This window comes from Helobdella robusta (assembly GCF_000326865.2).
Source record: "Helobdella robusta unplaced genomic scaffold HELROscaffold_8, whole genome shotgun sequence".
Lineage (NCBI taxonomy): Eukaryota > Metazoa > Annelida > Clitellata > Rhynchobdellida > Glossiphoniidae > Helobdella > Helobdella robusta.
Window position 1 is genome coordinate 5,468,291 of NW_008705459.1, and position 20,000 is coordinate 5,488,290.

At 36.1% G+C, this 20,000-nt stretch overlaps 3 protein-coding genes across 3 annotated transcripts in view; all 3 read left to right on the forward strand.

Moving 5' to 3' along the window:
- Positions 1 to 813: 813 nt before the first annotated feature.
- HELRODRAFT_165878 (hypothetical protein) lies at positions 814 to 1,239 on the forward strand (the record flags this gene model as incomplete). Its single annotated transcript, XM_009032351.1, has 2 exons — positions 814 to 1,111; positions 1,172 to 1,239. 2 exons carry the CDS (start codon positions 814 to 816, stop codon positions 1,237 to 1,239), a joined length of 366 nt encoding a protein of 121 aa, XP_009030599.1.
- Positions 1,240 to 1,698: 459 nt separating this feature from the next.
- On the forward strand, positions 1,699 to 2,219 carry HELRODRAFT_165879 (hypothetical protein; the record flags this gene model as incomplete). Its single annotated transcript, XM_009032352.1, has 2 exons — positions 1,699 to 1,853; positions 2,024 to 2,219. 2 exons carry the CDS (start codon positions 1,699 to 1,701, stop codon positions 2,217 to 2,219), a joined length of 351 nt encoding a protein of 116 aa, XP_009030600.1.
- A 555-nt stretch (positions 2,220 to 2,774) lies between these two features.
- HELRODRAFT_96436 (hypothetical protein) overlaps positions 2,775 to 20,000 on the forward strand; it is a 35,786-nt gene continuing 18,560 nt past the window's right edge. The window contains exons 1-46 of the mRNA XM_009032353.1: positions 2,775 to 3,003; positions 3,444 to 3,604; positions 3,930 to 4,048; positions 4,265 to 4,463; positions 4,612 to 4,728; positions 4,802 to 5,050; positions 5,149 to 5,343; positions 5,600 to 5,743; positions 6,016 to 6,132; positions 6,261 to 6,347; positions 6,605 to 6,718; positions 6,882 to 7,043; positions 7,362 to 7,741; positions 7,921 to 8,248; positions 8,344 to 8,363; positions 8,508 to 8,739; positions 8,837 to 8,995; positions 9,186 to 9,302; positions 9,549 to 9,651; positions 9,803 to 9,912; positions 10,075 to 10,143; positions 10,288 to 10,351; positions 10,670 to 10,817; positions 11,288 to 11,444; positions 11,557 to 11,623; positions 11,780 to 11,853; positions 12,118 to 12,213; positions 12,540 to 12,662; positions 12,915 to 13,066; positions 13,447 to 13,528; positions 13,912 to 13,937; positions 14,172 to 14,321; positions 14,506 to 14,560; positions 14,642 to 14,791; positions 14,985 to 15,085; positions 15,382 to 15,700; positions 15,926 to 16,078; positions 16,297 to 16,485; positions 16,782 to 16,928; positions 17,212 to 17,333; positions 17,542 to 17,620; positions 17,940 to 18,058; positions 18,317 to 18,614; positions 18,782 to 18,927; positions 19,145 to 19,643; positions 19,795 to 20,000. The exon at positions 19,795 to 20,000 is cut by the window's right edge and continues 46 nt beyond it. Of these exons, the coding sequence (XP_009030601.1) occupies positions 2,823 to 3,003; positions 3,444 to 3,604; positions 3,930 to 4,048; positions 4,265 to 4,463; positions 4,612 to 4,728; positions 4,802 to 5,050; positions 5,149 to 5,343; positions 5,600 to 5,743; positions 6,016 to 6,132; positions 6,261 to 6,347; positions 6,605 to 6,718; positions 6,882 to 7,043; positions 7,362 to 7,741; positions 7,921 to 8,248; positions 8,344 to 8,363; positions 8,508 to 8,739; positions 8,837 to 8,995; positions 9,186 to 9,302; positions 9,549 to 9,651; positions 9,803 to 9,912; positions 10,075 to 10,143; positions 10,288 to 10,351; positions 10,670 to 10,817; positions 11,288 to 11,444; positions 11,557 to 11,623; positions 11,780 to 11,853; positions 12,118 to 12,213; positions 12,540 to 12,662; positions 12,915 to 13,066; positions 13,447 to 13,528; positions 13,912 to 13,937; positions 14,172 to 14,321; positions 14,506 to 14,560; positions 14,642 to 14,791; positions 14,985 to 15,085; positions 15,382 to 15,700; positions 15,926 to 16,078; positions 16,297 to 16,485; positions 16,782 to 16,928; positions 17,212 to 17,333; positions 17,542 to 17,620; positions 17,940 to 18,058; positions 18,317 to 18,614; positions 18,782 to 18,927; positions 19,145 to 19,643; positions 19,795 to 20,000 (7,085 nt within the window). The 5' untranslated portion in view covers positions 2,775 to 2,822. The remainder of the gene's footprint in view (positions 3,004 to 3,443; positions 3,605 to 3,929; positions 4,049 to 4,264; positions 4,464 to 4,611; positions 4,729 to 4,801; positions 5,051 to 5,148; positions 5,344 to 5,599; positions 5,744 to 6,015; positions 6,133 to 6,260; positions 6,348 to 6,604; positions 6,719 to 6,881; positions 7,044 to 7,361; positions 7,742 to 7,920; positions 8,249 to 8,343; positions 8,364 to 8,507; positions 8,740 to 8,836; positions 8,996 to 9,185; positions 9,303 to 9,548; positions 9,652 to 9,802; positions 9,913 to 10,074; positions 10,144 to 10,287; positions 10,352 to 10,669; positions 10,818 to 11,287; positions 11,445 to 11,556; positions 11,624 to 11,779; positions 11,854 to 12,117; positions 12,214 to 12,539; positions 12,663 to 12,914; positions 13,067 to 13,446; positions 13,529 to 13,911; positions 13,938 to 14,171; positions 14,322 to 14,505; positions 14,561 to 14,641; positions 14,792 to 14,984; positions 15,086 to 15,381; positions 15,701 to 15,925; positions 16,079 to 16,296; positions 16,486 to 16,781; positions 16,929 to 17,211; positions 17,334 to 17,541; positions 17,621 to 17,939; positions 18,059 to 18,316; positions 18,615 to 18,781; positions 18,928 to 19,144; positions 19,644 to 19,794) is intronic.

The following is a 20,000-nucleotide window of genomic DNA, read 5'->3' on the forward strand; positions in this document are numbered from 1 at the left end:
CCATCCATCCATCCATCCAACCATCCATCCATCCATCCATCCATCCATCCATCCATCCATCTATCTATCTATCTCTCTCTCACGTGCATCTGATCAAGTACTAACTTCTCTGATACGCTCTTTCTTCTCGATGCACTGTCCTCTTTTGGAACTGTAGTGCCCGTTCGTGTCTCATTTGTCTTTCATGGAGTAGTCGGACTTCATGCCATCAAGGCTTTTCCATGGAAAAATGTCCCTCGTTACTCGTATATTTTTGTACTACTTCTCGAGATTCATAATTTGGAAAAGGACTCAAGTGAGTGTGATCGGATCAAAATTTGACATAGTCTTACATTTAAAAGTCGTGTTCGGGTTGAAACAAACGTTTTAAAATATAATTAACAATGTTAGTGGATGCAGTCTGAGTGCGCACCCTTTTTTGCAGAGGTATACTAAGCTTGCATCTCACAAATTCGACTAATGATGAATCGAATCTTAGTAAGAAATTTTGAAAAATACAGACTATCCTTCTACCTAGTGTTGGTTTTTAAGTCAGCAAATAGCGTTTCATTTAATAAGTTAGGAAAAGCTTGATGAATAAGCTGAATTGTCTATCATTTAAAAGAGTTTCAGTTGTAAATAGAGAGCTAAATGTTTAATATCTTTGATTCTAAGGGCACTTGGCAGACCGTTGCCAGTAGTTACGCGTGTAACTTTTTAAAAGTAAAATAACCATGATGATAGCTTTGCTTAAAAACTTGGAATCTGTTTGCATAATCTTGTTTTAACTAATCTCAACTATTTTTGGTTTCTGCAGGTTCAACACACTCGTAAATGACAAACTTACAGATAGAATGGATGAAAGAGAGAGTTAGGTGTTCATACGACATTGAAGATGATGTTACAGTGCACTACGAACTGCTGCCGAACGACGAGAAAGAAGATGACAACGAAGGCGTTGAGGATGAGAAGTGTAAGAAAGTTTTTGAACAATTCTTAAAGTACCCCAAAGAAGGTGATGTATATTCTGGGACTCTGGTGTTTTTGAAGAATATTTTGAAGGAGGAAGTTGATGTTGAGATCGAAGAAGATGAAAATGAAGAACAGAATGATGAAGTTACGTTGAAAGAGGGTATGAATAAAATTATTTTAAAAATTTATTTCAACTGAAAAACTTAATTTTTATGCACAGAGTCTAGAGCAAAACCAGAAGCAAATGATCAAAATGATGAAAGTGAATCAATGAAAAAAGTAACTTGAATTAATAAATTTATTGGAGTTTCGTAGTGAAATTGCGCCACTGCCTGATTCGAATGCAAAATAAAACTTCCTTCTTCCTAGCGAACGCTCATCGCTCGTGCATATGTCTATTGTTTTTTGTCATGAATTTATGAATATAATCCTTTTATTTCTATATTATAGCGTTTGTAACACAAAAATTTATTTATACGAATATTTCATTTCAGCAGTTCTGCCTATTTCAGAACTACATAATAAAGAATAAAAAATGTTTCTTTATAATTTGTCGTTTGACCAACGCTCAATTTAGTGCCACAAAATATTTTTTTTATATAAAAAAATTGCTTATGCTTAATCTAACGCTTTTGACAAATTATTAAGTTACTCTGGCCTCCATTATCAAAACCCACATCTACAATTTCTCAGAAATTTACAAAGAGAATAATCGAAAAAACGGTGATAAAGTTTGGAACAATAAACATGCTGCCTAGCGATCAAACTTCATACTTTTACATCACACGTTCCACTGATAATCCCATCCCAGTAACAAAAACAGAAGATGATACGTACGTTGCAATGGCCAGGAACTGTAATACCGGATACCTGAATGACAATCCCATGCTTTATTTAGAGCAGTTAATTAACCAGGTGTTTGAATTATTTTTTTAATTTTACGAACGCTCGAAGCTAATAATCTAATTTTCATCTTCACTATCATAGCTCTACATCCCACTGCACTCCTACCAATACGATCGCAACCAAGAGGCGACTGAAAACTTCCTCATGACGTCACGCAAACCGTCAGCGGCGTCAACGGCTGCAACCGCCGCGACTACATCGAAAACAACAACTACAACAATAGCAGCGACAACAACAACGACGACATTAAAAACAACAGCCTCAACGCCATCAGTAAGAAGAATAACTTCTCGTCCCCCATCTCAACAGTCCTCATTTCGTTCGAAATCACGCAACCAACCAAGCCACTTGACTCTTGGTGATCGTGATGGGAATGCAGATGGTCCTCAAGGGAACAACCAACCCATAACATCCATTGCTCCGTTACTCCGGGATGAACTCATTGTCGAAATGACGAAGTGAAGTTTTGCCATAGCATGCGATGATATGATGAGGATGATTAAGATGATTATTAATTTTTCCATGATGGCTATATAATAATAATAATAATATATAACAGCAGAGTTAAACATTAAAACTCAATGATGATCAAAAATTTTGTGTCAATTAACAAAATTTTTTACATTCAACAAAACAATCGCACGCATCGTTAAAATGCTCTTAAACTTTGTCACAAGATTCGCAAGGGACTTGAACAAGTTCGTACATGAAGGTGATGCAGATGATGACGAGGCGGGACCCCACCTCTCTAATGATGTCCTCTTAGCTCTCGGTTATAAAAAAAATTAATATTCAAAAATAACAATAGGAATAACAAGTTTGGATGTTTACAATTAATTTTAAAAATAAAGTAACATTGTAGTAGATAAACATGATTGATACCAGAATCCGACACGGATTCGTTTCTGGAATCAAACGAGATCAAACATCAAATTGAGCAAGTCTGCCAGGAATGGCGTAAGAAGATGGAAACTGTTATGACGTCACTGCAAAAGAAACAACCGCACGATGGTGGTCCTCTGGCGGAAGTGGAATTCTGGAAAGATCGGGCGGCCATTTTGAATAAATTAGTGGCTCAGCTAATATCGCCTAGGACTCTGAAATTATTTAATATGCACGAAAGACTGAGTCGTCTGAGACGCGTCAGTAAACACAACTACTACTACGACAACACTAACCAGCATCACCAAGCACTACAAAATGTAGTAGGTAGCAGTGTTGGAGACAACAATAACAATAACGATGGCGAAGACGATGAAGTTGATCTGGACTATTTGAAAGAAAATATCGTGAAAGTAGGGTTTTATTTTATCCCCAATACGACTATCTATTCGCCACCACCATTAGCAATTCCACATATCTAACATCACCTCACATATCACCACACCACACCCAATCAACATCACATCAACATCACATCAACATCACGACAACATCACATCAACATCACGACAACATCACGACGACATCACATCAACATCACGACAACATCACATTCAATCACATCAACATCACGACAACATCACAGCAACATCACGACAACATCACATCAACATCACGACAACATCACATCAACATAACATCAGGACAACATCACAAAATAATATTTGGGCAGATGCAGATTGAAGCGCGAGACACCTCCAGGTTTCTATGTACACTGGAACGACATTTTAAAAACATAACGTACGGAGCCACATTTGAAAGTTGCATCAGCACCATTGAACCTATGATGAACTCTATTAAAATGGTTGCCGTTGTTTTTCGCAGTTTTGTTGTTGTTATTGTTTCTTGTTATTTGTTGTTCCATTGTTGTTCCATTGTTGTTCTTTGGTTATTTTTTACTTTTATAAAGTTTTTCAAAAATTATAATTTGAATCTTCGCATATAAGAATTGCCACCGTGTAACAAAAAATAAAAAAAAATCGTCAATTATGTAATTAAATAGCAACTCACATTTCTCACATTTTTCTTTATTTTTCTCACCATCTCACCTCTAAATTTTCATCACCATCTCACCCCTTAATTCTCCTCACTATCTCACCTCTCCATTTTCCTCACCATCTCATCACAAGATTTGGGTGGTATCACGCTATTACAACACAGACGAACGTATGGTGCCTCTGATGCAGAGGATTGCTTGGCAGTTGTGCCAGAGAGTTTCTAAGGCCATTCCACTACAATTACTTTTAAAGTTGGTGATGATGTGATGATGATTGATGTGATGATTAATGTGATGATCGATGTGATGATTGATTGATGTGAGGATTGATGTGGTAATGTGGTGATGTTACTTTTAATCATTGCTTATTAATTTCGTTATCGACATTAACGTTAATAATAATTGTAATTATAATAATATAATTATAATAATTATATTCATAATAAATTATCGTGACCACGTGACCAGGGACAGCCCGGATGTGATAAAAAACAAAACATCGGCGGCAAGGGAGATGTTGTTGCTATGGAAACAGAGCTACCTGGACGTCCGGGAGAAAATAGAGGTGGGCGGTAGGGATGCACGGTGGGAGTTTGACCGGAAAAAGTTGTTCGAGAGGACGGATTATATGGCCACCATTTGTAACGATCTTGGAAACATGGCTGAGGTTTGGCGAAATTTTTTTCAATTTATTCAATTTTTTTTAATTTTGTCACCACTAGTGCCTTATTTGTTCACATTATTCATAATATCTTTTAATTTTTTCATTTATTTTTTTTAGCTAATTTACAAATAGTTGATGTTGAAAACTGAAGGTGTTGTTGGAGTTCAAAAACGTTCTAGGACCCGAGCTAGAAACATTGACAAGTGATAAGAAACGAATTGAAGATCTCTTAAACAAAGTTAACAATCTAGTCGTCCCAGCTGTTGAAGTTAGCTCAATATTTCTTTTGACAAATATGATTCCCACAACTCAATGAACCAACTGAAAATTCAATCAACCAGATACAATTTGATGCATACGACCCTTTAAATTCCAAAAAGTGGCACCATGTACTGAACAAATTTGAGAACAATTCTTCAACAATCGAACATGAGATCAGAAAATTTTTCGACGACCTCTTCAAGTTTCTGCGAGGTGCGAATGGAGCGTTCGAGATGCTGGTGAAGCTCCAGTCCATCAAGTCGAAGCCGTCTATCAAGGCTCTCCTGTCCAGAAAGTTCAATGACGTTCTCCTGCAGTTCGGAAGAGAGGTTTCTTCTTATTCTCACTTGTGTTCATCCAATGATTTATCTGTTGCTGTTGCTGTTGCATTTGTTGTAGTTGAAGCCACCGCCATCACTGCCACCAGATAGATGAGATAGAGAGAACATTCAGGGAACACCAGGCGACACCACGTGCGTTGAAGAACCTTCCGCCAGTCAGTGGCAGCATCAGCTGGACGCGCTCGTTATTCAGTAAGATGAAGGAGACCATGTTGAAACTAATGGACAACCAGAATATCATGCAAACTGAACTCGGAAAAAATGCTAGTGATGATGGTTTAGTATTCAAGTGTTTGGGTGGCGTGGCGATAAAGTGTATGTTTTTTGTTATGTAATGTCTTGGCTCAAATGCAAAATGATCCTTGCTTATCATTGCACTGTATATTTGAAGAAATGATAACTTCCATCGTTTCCAATTAACTACATTCATAACCGTTTACAGATATTGATTATTAGTTAAACTAACTAATTTTTAATAACTGTGTTCGGTTTGGTTAATTTAATAATTTTTCTGATTAAAATCAAACTTCGAAACAGATAAAATCGAAGTATCTGACGCTATCGAAGGAGATGACGGCGCACGAGAATAGCGAGTTTGCCAGGTGGTCCAGTGAAACTAGCAGCGCCCTGCCAGTCCTACTAAAGATGAGTCTTATTAAGAAAACCCATCATGACGTCAGCGTCGACAGGCACAACAACGCCAACAATAATAACAACAAAAACGATAATAAGAATAAAATGAAAAAAAATAATAAAAATATGGACGACGACGACGTAGTGGATGGTGTCAGCGACAAACAAAATGGTATCGAACTGAAAAGTTGCATTCGAGTTTTTTAGTTTTTAGTCATGAGCAACAATGACAATGATAACTATAGTTATGAAAAATTATCAATTATAATTTAATAATAATTATTAGTAGTAGTAAATACACAACTTTATAATAATCAGAGATGCACCACTTCACGCTGAACATGAGCGAGAAACTGATGCAGATCATACGAGAAACCAAACATCTCGAAGTCCTCGGTTTTACCGTACCACAACTCGCTCACAACATCGCCCTACAAGTCTGTATAATGTATTTGTTGTTCATAGATAAGATATAATGCGCTTATTACGTTTTGTGGTATGAAAAGATTTTGAGTTTAATCGAAATTTTTGAATTTTTCAAACTAAAATTGGGATGAAATGATAGGAGGAAACATTGATAAGGAACTACGATCAGCTGTTCATGATGTTGATTAGTTACCACAAAGTCATCAGTCAACTTTCACGCGCTGAGGTTTTTATTTATTTGTTTGTCTATTTATTTGACATTTTTATTTGACATTTTTTTTTATTACTTCAATTAATATTTTCATTATTTAATTTTATCCACCATATCTTTTTGTTGCTTTGATGGTTTTGGTTTTTTTTAGAGTTTTTGAAGTTTTGTTACTTTAGATAAATGTTCTCAGTAAATTTAAAATTTCGATAATTATTCTATCGTCGGAATTTTCAAGCCAGCAACGCTTTCAAAAAACATGTTTTTAATTCTAGCGAATCCTCCTGGCTAAGCAGACCAATGACCTCGAGAAGGTGTTGATGCCAGGAGCCAGCCGGTTCAACTGGACATCACTGAGTACCTTAGATTACGTGCAGAGGTGTAACGAGGTTGGTTAGGTATGAGGATTGGTTGATTGACTGATTGGTTGGCAGACGTGGAATAATTATTTTCTAAATTTTTATAATTAATATTGATTTATTTATTTGAATTAAATTTATTAAGAAAATGAATTTAAAAGAATATAAATAAAATTAAAATAAAAAAAATTAGGCCATCAGGAAATATGAATCGCTCGTCAACCAAATAAAAAAGCATTCGCGAGACATTGAGAAAATTCTCTCCACGATAGGATCATGCAGCCTCTTCAAATTTCCGACGATCAATATTTCCTCAGAAATTAATTCGACAACTGACAGCGAAAACAGAAATGACGTCACTGAAAACGATGACGTAATAGTAACGGACAGACGCGAGAATAAGGGATCGAACGTTAGTGTAATCAGCTCCAGGGCCATCGAGCGATCTTTCAAACACGAAGATAAGGAGGACCTCGTAGCAAATAACAACACTGCAATTGAATCTGACGCAACAAATGAAACGAAAAATAATGATACTATTCAAGCTGCTGATGAAACAACTGACCAGACAGCTGACCAAACAGCTGACCAAACTGCTGACCCTAAAATCGACAACTCAACTGATGAAACAGCTGGTGTCATTTTCAAAGAATCTAGAGATATATGGTTGAAGAAAATGCACAATTCTCTCATGAACTGCAAAGATTTCTTCAACGCTATGGACGAAACTCGTTCGCAAGACATCGCCAACTTGACCTTCATCTACAAAAAGATTGGTCCTTTATTGATCAGGATAGAAAATTTGGTGCACAACACAAATTCGGGTAGCTGCGAAATGATGGCTCACTATTATCAATACTGGGAAATGAAGATTTTTGAAACGCTAGTGAATATGGTTGAGAGTAATTTGAAATTTTTGAAGAAATGCTTGACGTCGGGTGATCCACTGTTCCAAGTCGATGTTGTCCTGTTCAACTCGCATGTTGTCATGCTTCCCAATGCTAACGATGTGTACACACTCACAGTGCAATCAGCTGCTGAATGTGTCGAGAGGTCTCTTTATGTTTGTTTGTTTACGTTCGTTTGTTTATATTTATTTCTTTGTTTGTTTTTTATGTTTGTTACCATATTTTAAATTCCATATGACCATTGGATGATTGTAAACACTTGTAAGCCTGACCAAATTTTGAATACTTGTCTATTAACTCTGCTTTTATCTGCGTATGTAACAGCATGAAACATTTTGTTCGTTGGATGAATGGCACTTGCCTGGAAACACCACCGATACACAAGCAACCACGACATCATCACAAAACTCGGAAAGCTTCAATCGCGACCACTTCGACTACAACAGCAACGACAACGACGGCAACGGCAAACGATGATGCGAGTGGAACAGACGAAGTGGTGGTGTTCAGTTTCTATGACGATCTCAAGCAAAACGAGGATGTGTTAGAGTTGCTGGATGAGATCGAAGCATGCAGCAGAGATTTGGTAGGCGGAGCAATTCAGAACATAATGAACTTCAAACGTTTCAGAAGCATCTGGCTGGCTGACAAGGTTAACTTCATTAATTAATTTGTCAGCGGTTCAAATATTTATGAATGTATTTTGTAGTTTACCGATACTGGTAACTTTCTTAATTTTTGTTTCAGGCAAATTTTGTTGAAAAGTGGTACAATGGAAATAAAAAGAAAAAAACTAAGAAACCTCAAGTCGTCATCAGTTCGAACCACCAACCAGAGAGCAATAATGACAATAACGACAAAAAAATCATTGCTGATGACGAAGATGACGACGACGAAGATGATGCTGCGAGTAGAAGTCATCCATCAATTGTTGATTTCGACGATAAATTTCAGTACTACAAGCGCTGCCTTGAAGAGCTGGAGATGTTTGCGGACATGGAAGTGCACAGCTGCGTGCTCATGCACGTCAAACCTCTGATTGAAGCCATCAAGGATCATGCCGTCCAGTGGATCGATGCTTACAAGAAGATTCTCATGCAATCTTCAGCGAAGGCCTTGTCTAAGATCAAAAATAAATTGAAAGTAATTCTTTTGTTTTGTTGTGTTTCATATTTAATTGCTGTTGTCTTTTGAACGAAAATTTATTTTTGTCAATATTTTTAAATTTTCTCGTTGGCAGCGCAAGTTGGAAGATTTAGAGAGACCGCCAGAAAGTTTGGACGATTTGAAATTAGTGCTACGAACTATATCAAACGTCAGTGAAATCTCTCTCGAAGTTGAAACACAGATTAGAGATGTACAAGAGCAATTCAGAACACTGGATATGTACAACTTGCTGGTTACTTCATATATGTTCATTGCAAATAATTATTTCGGTTTGTTATTTGGCTGGTCTCGGAAGAACACATAAACTTTGTAATTTGTTGGTATGTGCGAAAGTTAAATCCTTTTGACTAAAGTGAAGTAAAGGTGATGAAAATATAATAAGAAAATATTAATTTTATACCATGTTGAAATTATTTTACCAGAATTCTCGCGAAAAATTGTTGGAAGCAAACGATCTTATGAACGTTTGGTGGAAGTTGTTTGTTAAGTCGAAGGATGTCGATTCATCTCTCATGTCTGTTAAGAGAAAGTTCAGACAGGTGGTTTATGGTTGTCTGTCTGTCTGTGTGTGTGTTTGTCTGTCTGTCGGCCTATCTGTCTGCCGTTTGTTTGTCTGATTGTACGTCTGTTGATAAGTAAACTTGTTAATCGAATGAAAAAAGTTATTTACTATTATTTTAGTTTGAGATATTATTTAAATAATAAATTTTAATTAATTCAATAATTGCTTTGATAAATTTTAAAAATATCGACCAATAAAATTTAACTGAATGCAATTTGCGAAGTTGACCTTGGCTCAAATGAAAGAGTTCAAAAAAGTTTTGGAGGAATTGAAGGAACAATTCCAAGCAGAAGGGCCTGGAGTAGTGGATGAGGATCTCGATGCTGGTAAGATGGATGGATGGATGGATAGATAGATGGATGGATGATCTTGGATGGATAGATGAATGGATAGATGTCTAGGTGGATGAATAGCTAGATAGATGAAAGAATGACTGAATAACTTAAGAGATACAATTAAAAAATTGATTCTGATAAGGTATGGAAGTGTTAGCGCTTTATAAAAATCGAGTAAACGAATGTGAGGAAAAACGTCAGGAGCTAAACAGCGCCGAAAAACTTTTTGATCTGCCGATTACCATTTTTCAGGTCACCATCACATTTTTTTCTGTCTGCATATTTATCATCATTTAATGTAATAATCTTAATGTAATTGCTACAATAATCGCCACCATCATTTTAATGCAACCATCCAAATGTGATTGTTACATTCGTCATTTTTCATCATGAAGATTGTATATACATAAACAGGATTTATTGCAAGTGCAGAAAGAATTGAAAGGATTGGACCAAGTTTACAGTATATACCAAGAGCAAAAGGTATTATCGCGTAATATGAAAAATTAATTTTTAAATAATTTAAATTGATAATATGAGATAATTGTATTGACATATTATGTTAGTTGAATAAATTAATAAAAAAATAAAGTAATTAATTATGTTCTACCACCATACACTACTTAGAGAGCCAGGGGACAATGGGCCGAATGTTTGTGGGCCAATTTGAACATGCAACAGCTCCAAGAAGGTCAGATGCCTTTTGATTTTGCCTTCATTCATTTTACGGTTTTCATCAGCATTTTTATCTTTCGCGTTACTTTTATATTTTTGAAAAACCTTTACGGTCTTCGTCATTGTTATCATCTACTTCATCGTTATAGCTTCATACTTTGGGTCATTATCATTTCATTATTATCTCGTCATATCATTGTGACATCAACATTTTTATATCATTATAACATCAACATTGTATCACATCACATCACCATCATCGTATCACATCATTATGAAGTCACCGTCATATTTACGTCATCGTGAATGAGGACACCACACATTAACTAAACAGGCATAGAAGGCTTTTTGAAATCTCTTCGAAAGCTACCAAAAGAGGTGAAGAACATGTCTGTGGGTAGAATACTGGAAGAGAAGATGAAGGAGTTCAGAGACTCTTTGCCTCTCTTTGTGGATTTGAAACATGAAGCTTTAAGGGATAGGTTGGTTGTTGTGTTGTTATAATTTTTTTTTATAACTTGCCATAATTTTTCATCTTTTTTTATTATTTTTAATTTTTTAAATCTCATATTTTTTATCATTATTGTCGTAAATGTGATCTAATAGATCAGTTTCAGTAATAAATAATTTTTATATAATTTTTAAATTTAAAACGGGTGAAGCGATGGTCAAGTGGTTAATATACCTGGCACTACTGTTGTAGAAACCGAATTCGAATACAAAATGATCTTCGCATATCAAACGCATGGATTGTTTCATCCACGCATATTCACACGTACTGATTTTGTTGTGATATCTCTTAAAAATACTTGAGAAAGTATAGTAAAGAGACACAATAACTACTTCACTATTAGTAGTAAAATGCTATTGCTACAATACGCCCATTACTACATATTTCCAGTTTCCGCGTCTATCAGATTCTGATTTTTAAAGAAATAAAAACTCGAAACAGGCATTGGAAAGAGCTGATGGAGAAAACCGGACAAAACTTCGAAATGGATCCGAACACTTTTACACTGGCAAACATCTTTTCCATGCAACTTCACCGATTTCAAGATAAAATTGCAGAGATCGTTAACTGCGCCATCAAAGAATCTGCCATTGAAAAAGTGGGATCTTATTGTAGTTTATAACCGGCAGAGGATTATATTTTCATAATTAAGTTTTAGTAATTTTATTATTTAATAATTATTTTTTATTAGTTGAATAATTTTTTTCAAGAGTTTGAAAGAAGTCGAAGAGACTTGGTCTAACTTGAGATTCAACGTTCAAAATTACACGAAAGGTTGTCTCCTGGTTCTCTACTAATGAAAAAAAAATTTGAAAAATTGTCAACAGCATTAACAACTACAAATAAAAACAAAAATAAATAATGAAATTTTCTTTAACTAACAATCAAAAATATTAAATGAATAAATAAACGAACCAAACGAACGAACTGAAGGCACCTCTGACAGGGGCTACATTCTTGGATCAGTTGATGACGTCGTTCAACTTCTTGAAGATAACACTCTCCAGGTTGCCAAGCTTGCGTCATTTAATTACGTGATGTTAATATTTCCGTTTACGTTATTGAATCACGTGATGTTAATAATACTATCTACTCTTACATATCATCTTTTTATGACGTAATCAACATTTGATCGTCCTTTCCGTCATCATTGTTGTCATTTTCACCTTTTTAATCGCTATCATCGCCATATCATCATCATAATAATAATAATCATCATCATCATCAGGATGGTCATCATTTTCATCGTCGTTACTTTGTCATCATCATAGGTGCAAGGCATGTCTGCTTCGAGATTTATAGGGCCGTTCTTGAGTTCAGTTCAGAATTGGGAGAAGTCTCTGGCTCACATCTCTGAAGTTCTCGACGTCCGTAGCATTTTTTCTCATTTTCATTCGTCTTTATTTTCTTTTATTTCCGTTATCATCTTATTTATCATTGTTATTATTATTGTTATTTTTTATATTATCATTATTTTAATTTATATCACTTTTAGTTTAATTACTTTCAGAATCAGTTTGAGTTTTCTCAGTTTCAATTTACCCCTACATAATGACATCATCATTAGCCCAAACATTTAACATCATCACCATCATCATCTGCATCTTCATCCATAATAACCTCATTAATCCAAACATAAACAATCCCATCACCATCACATCACTTACATTTTTACCACCATGACCATTCCAAGGTCTGGATGGTGGTGCAACGTAAGTGGATGTACTTGGAGGGCATATTTGTCGGTGGGGATATCAGGGCTCAGCTACCTGAGGAGACTAAGAAATTTGATCAAATTGACAAAACCTTCAAAAAAGTCTGTTGTTTTATTCAAATCGCCATTGTCAAAATTGTATTATCGCTATCATCGTACCGTTCTCATTAAATTCATAATCATTATTTTATTCTCATCATCATCATCTTAATCATCATTTTATTATTATCATCATCGTCGTCATTCCATCATCATCATTATCATCTTCTTCACGATCACAATTCCATCACCGCCGCAATAATTTCACCACCACCATCATCATCACCACCATCATGTCTTTCCCACCACTATCAGATAATGACAGACACCCACAAATCCCCAAACATCAAACGGGCCTGCCACCAAGACAACCGTCTCCCAGAGCTGCAGGAACTCTCACAGGGCCTTGAAAAGTGCCAGAAATCTCTCAATGATTATCTCGATTCCAAACGAAACTCTTTCCCAAGGTTACTAAAATATTCTGCTCAAATCGATTTATTAAGAGTTAGATAAAACAGAAAAAGATGGAATATGGTGAGTGGAGAGTGAATATGGTTGCAGTGGCGTTGTTACTGTTGTTGTTATTGTTGAATATGTTTGTAGTGACGTTGTTGTTGTCGTTGTTGCGTTCATCAATGCTTGCTTGGCTCATGGCAGTCATCGTTTGATTGATCGCCATGCCGTAATATGCATGTTTGTGAAAAAATTATTTTTTGAAGTTTGATCACAAGCGAGTATAAGACAAATTTTGCGCGCGCGCACACACATCCACATACCCAACACACACAAAAACACACACACAAGCACACACACAAAACAAAACAACATGATGATATTTCTTTCACAGATTTTTTTTCATATCCGATGACGAACTGTTGAGCATACTTGGGAGCAGTGAACCCGAATGCGTCCAGGAACACATGGTCAAGGTCGTCATGCTGATTGATCGCTTTGAAATTTCGATTTCAATTATTAATTTGTTGATTTCTGCTTTTTCTAAATTATATTATTATTTTATATCATTCATTATTTTTTACTCTTTATTCTCAATACAATTATTATTTTATTCATTGTTTGAGTGGCAATTTAACTTCATGATGTAACTCTTATAATGGAAAAATAAACTTTGGTTAAAAAAGTATAACGAAGGGATGATTGATTAAATGAAATATAAATAAATGGATGAATGAATGAATAGTTAAATAAACGGAAAATTAGTGAATGAATTAAAAAATAAATGATAGAATGAAGGAATAAGCGATCGAACGAGCACCTAAATGAACGAATGAAAGTATAAATTAATGATTTTCAGATGTTCGACAACATTGCCATGTTAAAGTTTAACAAATCTCATTACAATGAGACAGTTCACGACGACACTGAAGACCATCAAACGACAACGGCTGCTGTCGTAGAAGCTGCCACTACTGCTACTACTACAACAACAACGGCAACAACTGACAACAACAACATCAACAACAACAATGACGACAGCAATGAAAACAACGACCCGGACAACAACCAAACCAATGATGAAGATGATCCAGCAAAATCGCCATCAAAAAAACCCAGCAAAGTCACAAAAGCATCAACATCCATTTCAGCAATAGGAATGGTATCGGGAGAGGGAGAGGTCATGGATTTTAAGAGGTGGGTGCTAGTCGAGGGCCGGGTCGAAGATTGGATGGTGCATACGGAAAAGGAAATGAGAAGGACGAACAGGTAATTCAACCCTTAAAAATTAGACCTTAAAAATTATCTATAATCTAATGTGCAAATTTATGGCCAAAATTTTTCAAATATTTACCTTAATTTCACTTCAATATATAAAAAAATATAATTACACTAACTTAAAAATAAATTTGTAGTCTCAACAATCAACCATGTTATAATCATTAAATGACAGGTTGATAACGAAAGATGCGGTTTATTACTACTGTGCCGACAAAATGACCAGGCAAGTTCCATATTATTATTATTATTTTATTATTATAATTATAATTATTTAACATATCGTCATCAGGATCGATTGGATGGGCAAGTACCAGGGCATGGTATGTTTAGCGGGCAACCAGGTCTGGTGGACGTGGGGCGTCGAGGATGTCTTCCTGAAGGTCAAGGCTGGCAACAAGTACGCCATGAAGGAGTATTCAAAAAAATTGCACAAGCAGATTGATGATCTGGTCGTCAAGGTTGCCATGCACTCCTCAATTAAAGACATTTTTTCTACTAATCGGCAAATAAACATTTCGTAATTTCAATTTCAAACGTTATCACTTTTTTTTACGTTAAATGTCGTAATCTAATCAATACCTTTTCTTTTTTTATTAATATTTTCAGCTAAAGTTTCAAAGTATAAATTTTTTTCTTCATCCATCCATCCAGATACGATCGCCACTGACCAAGAATGACAGGTCCAAGTTCAACACCGTCCTCATCATTGACGTTCACGCTCGAGACATCATCGACAGTTTTGTTAGGGACAGGTGGGCGAGCGATGACGCTTGTATTCTTATTTTCAATGCATTATACAATTTATACAATTAGTTCGTTGATACATTTTTTGATCTGTTCAACCATTTGATCATTCGTAGATTTTTTTATTTCCACATGAAATAAATAGCCCTACATATAAACTCATTCGAAAACAAACATTTTGAAAAAATTGGCGACATTGAAATATTTTAATATCATATAACGAATCTTATTCAATGGTATAAAAACAATAACGTACACTGAATCTGCTATAAAATCCAGACCAATGACAAACTCGTACCAACAGTATATTAGACTCACGGGAGTTCGAATGGGAGAGTCAGCTGAGATTCTACTGGGACCGAACAACGGATTACCTGAACATCCGCCAATGCACTGGACTCTTTAGCTACGGATTCGAATACATGGGTCTCAATGGAAGGTTGGTCATCACGCCACTGACTGACCGCATCTACTTGACCTTGACCCAAGCCCTGAGCATGAAGTTGGGCGGAGCACCAGCGGGACCGGCTGGAACTGGCAAGACTGAGACTACGAAGGATTTGGCGAAGGCACTTGGGTTGTTGTGCATCGTTACAAACTGTGGCGAGGGTATGGATTATAAGGTTGGCTGGTCATGATAGCTAAATATTTGCGCAAAAGTTTATCGTCAATACATTTTTTCAAAAAAAATTATTATCACTTTTCACAAAAACGTTATAATTTTTCATTTAAAATTGACAGATTCATAATAAGTCAATTCTCAATAGTTTTATATCCGTAAATACTTTACTTTTTCGCTATATAAATTTGTTTTATAATGATAATTTCTTCAAACTGAACGTTTCCAGGCCGTTGGAAAGATTTTTGCAGGTTTATGTCAGTGTGGCTCTTGGGGTTGTTTCGACGAATTTAACAGAATCGATGTTTCCGTCCTATCCGTCATCTCCACCCAACTGACAACCATGAGGAATGCACTGCTTCAGAATCAGAACAGATTTGTCGTTAGTGATGGTCTGCTGTTTATGATGATCAGTGATTTGAATAATGAATGTATAGTGGACTAGTCAGCTTTGCTGAATGATTGTTAACACTACATTTGTGCTTTAATTATTATCATCTGTTAAATATTTTTTTGTAATTTTTCTATTTCTGTTAAAGTTAAATTTTTTTCATAATTCTCGAATTTACAAAAAATTCATTAACGTAAAAAACGAGACAGTTTGAAGGGATAGAGATAACGATGGACAGTAGAGTGGGAATCTTCATAACGATGAATCCCGGCTACGCAGGAAGGACTGAACTTCCTCAGTCCGTCAAATCCCTTTTCAGACCTGTCGTCGTCATCGTTCCGGATCTTCAACAAATTTGCGAAATCATGCTCTTCTCGGAAGGATTCTTACTCGCTAAAGTGAGTCATCAAATTTTGTCTTGTGAGCTTGTACGTAAATAGGAGATTTTTGTATTTGTGTGGATGTATAAATGTCTCTAAATAAATACACATATGCGGTAAGTGTATCTGTATACCCAATACACACACACACACACGCACATATCCACACACACACACACACACACACATTTATCTTCGTTAAGGAATTTGTGCATGCAGTTTAAAATTTTAACAATACATCAATATTTCGTACATGCATTTATAACATTTATTAACTTTAAACTCGAATTATTATTTTTCTATATTTCCATTAGACCTTAGCCAAGAAGATGACAGTGTTGTACAAACTAGCGAAGGAGCAGCTTTCGAAACAATACCACTACGATTTTGGGCTGAGAGCTCTGAAGTCGGTCCTTGTGATGGCCGGTGAATTGAAGAGAGGTGCTTCTGACATTTCGGAGGTGCCGATCGAACTGAATTTTATGAATTGTTCTGTATAAATTAATTCACTAGAATATGAATTAATGAATGAGTTGATGAGTAAATAGATGTATGAGTTATTTTGTTACTAAATAGATAGACGCTAACATGATTTGGTTAAATATTTTGCCTTTTGCTTTTATGATTTATTTATGAGTTAGTAACTTTAAATGTACCACACACGCACACACAGAAACACACACATACACAAACACACACGCACTCAGACGCACACATACACAAAACACACACATTTCATTTTAGGATGTTGTTTTAATGAGAGCGTTGAGAGACATGAACCTTCCGAAATTCGTCTTTGAAGATGTCCCACTATTTCTTGGTCTTATTTCTGATCTTTTTCCTGGATTAGATTGTCCGAGAGTCAGGTTGGTTCTGATTGGATGATTAAATCATTGCTACTGATTGGATGATTAAGTCATTGCTTCTGATTGGACGATTAACTAATTGATTTATTGGTTGCTCGATTGATAGGCTGGTTGACTTTCTGGCTCTAGGATTGACTAGTTGATTGATTTTTTTTTAAAATTGTCGTTCAAAAAAGCCGTTAAAGTGAACAACTATTTTCCCATTTAGATATCCAAACTTTAATGATTGCGTCGAAGAAATATTGGCCAGCAATAAGTACAAAGTGTTGCCGCAGCAGGTAATTTATGTTTTTGTCGTGATCTTATTATCTAATGTTAATCACGACTATCGTAATAATGGCAGAATGTCGAATTCTAATTATATTAATGGATATATGATAATAAAGAAAAAAGGTTAAATTTGATGAACATCGAGTATTAGATTAAAATGAAGACACGAGGAAAATAAGGTAAATGTACATCGAAGTACAACAAATTGTCTTGAAATTTGATAATTTGTGGATGGGTGTACAAACGCGTTTCACTCTTCAGTATTCTATAAAAATTTGATTAGTCTATGAAAAAATAAAAAATGAAACTTACTGTGGAGTGTACTGTCGCTGTCAGGCCGACAAAGTGGTGCAGCTGTACGAGACGATGATGACGCGCCACACGACCATGGTGGTCGGTCCGACGGGAGGTGGAAAGTCGGTCGTCATCAACACTCTCGCTCAGGCGCAAACCAAGTTTGTAGCATGAGTTCACCGTAGAATTTAGTTTTTTTTCATAAGAAAAATTTTGTCGAGATAATTGTGGCGTGTTGCCATTTAATAAAAATGAAATTTATTTGTTTCAAAAAAGAAGTTCATTGTTTTTCAGTTAGAACAATTATAGACTGCAGTTATAATATAAATTTTTATAATTTTTGATGAATAAAAAACATGTTACTATAATTTTTTTTAAATTTGATATTTCACGATGTTTCCATGTAACTGCCCGTGAAGACTTGGCCTGACCACCCGCCTGTACGTCCTCAACCCGAAAGATCGGAGTGTCGTTGAGTTGTACGGAGTGCTCGATCCAAACACGCGCGATTGGACGGACGGCTTGCTGAGCAACCTCTTCAGGGAGATCAACAGACCAAGTGATAAACAGGAGCGTAAGTATTTGGTGTTTGACGGAGATGTCGATGCATTGTGGGTCGAGAACATGAACTCCGTCATGGATGACAACCGCCTGCTCACTCTGGCCAATGGAGAAAGGATTAGGTTGCAGAAACATTGCGCCATGCTTTTCGAGGTCGTTTCTTATTTAAAAAAATATTTTATTAAGGTTTTATTTATCTTTATTTTATTTTTAGTGAATATTTAATTTTGTGTTTTACTAAAATAACGGTTGATCCCGTGAAAAAACTTTTTTTCATTTAAAAGATTTTCACGCACGAGATGATTGTTTACACGTGTTGGCAGGTTTCCGATCTGCAGTACGCCTCGCCGGCAACGATCTCTCGCTGCGGCATGGTGTACGTGGACCCGAAAAATTTGGGATTCGAACCATATTGGTGGAGGTGGGTCAGTCAGAAGACCAACCCTTTTTTGCAGGAGGAACTCAACAGGTTTCCATATTTAACTTCTTATTTCATAAGAAATTAAGTTTACTCGTTTTTTTAAATCTAGTAAAATTAGTTTAAAAATATGAACAAAGTACTGCTATTTGAACTAAACGCACAAATATATCTATAGCAACTATTATTAAATTTAAATACATTAAATGTGAATCCAGCTTGTAAAATTCACTATCAACCTCTGCAATGATCGCATCTTCCATATCAGACTCTACAAAAAGTTCATGATCCCCAGCATTGCCCTAGTCTGCGAAGGTATTGTGGACGGCGTGCAAACTAACCGATTGAAGACCATCATACCTCTGACCAACCTCAACATGGTCAGCCAGTTCACCAAACTTTTCGATTCCGTGCTGTCGGACAGTGAGGTGCACAACTCAGATTTCGTCCAATCATATTTCCTGGAATCTCTAATTTGGTCAGTTGGAGCAGGACTCCTAGAAGATGGACGTGTGAAGTTTGATAAGTTCATTCGCACGCTGGCCAACTTAACTGAAGTTGATCCGTCAGTGGGATCAGCTGGTCTCGGTGAAATCCCATCTGGTCCCAGTTTGTTGTACGATTACTTTTGGGATGCAGAGGGATCGAGATGGATGAATTGGTCTGATAAGATTCCTGCTTACGTTCATGAAATCGATAAAAAGTTTAACCAAATTCTCGTTCCTACTTTGGATACGGTGAGGACTGTCTGGCTGCTGTCTCTTCAGGTAAATACTAGCACGATGATGGTGGCTCTGATTTGCTTTCTACAACGAGAATTTGTTTTCAATAATTTTTTAATATTCGAAATATTTGTATTTACGAGAAAAAAATTAAGTGTCGTCTCATAAGTTAACTAATTAGTAAGCAAACAATCAGGTGTCCTCCCACCATCCCATTCTGTTGGCCGGTGAGACGGGGACCAGCAAGACGGCCACAGTTTCAAACTTTCTGAGAGATTTGAACAGAGACGAGCACTGCCTTCTCAGTGTGGATTTTTCCAGCAGAACGACATCTCTCGACCTACAACGCAACCTGGAGGCGAATGTTGAGAAGAGGACGAAGGACATCTATGGACCTCCGCC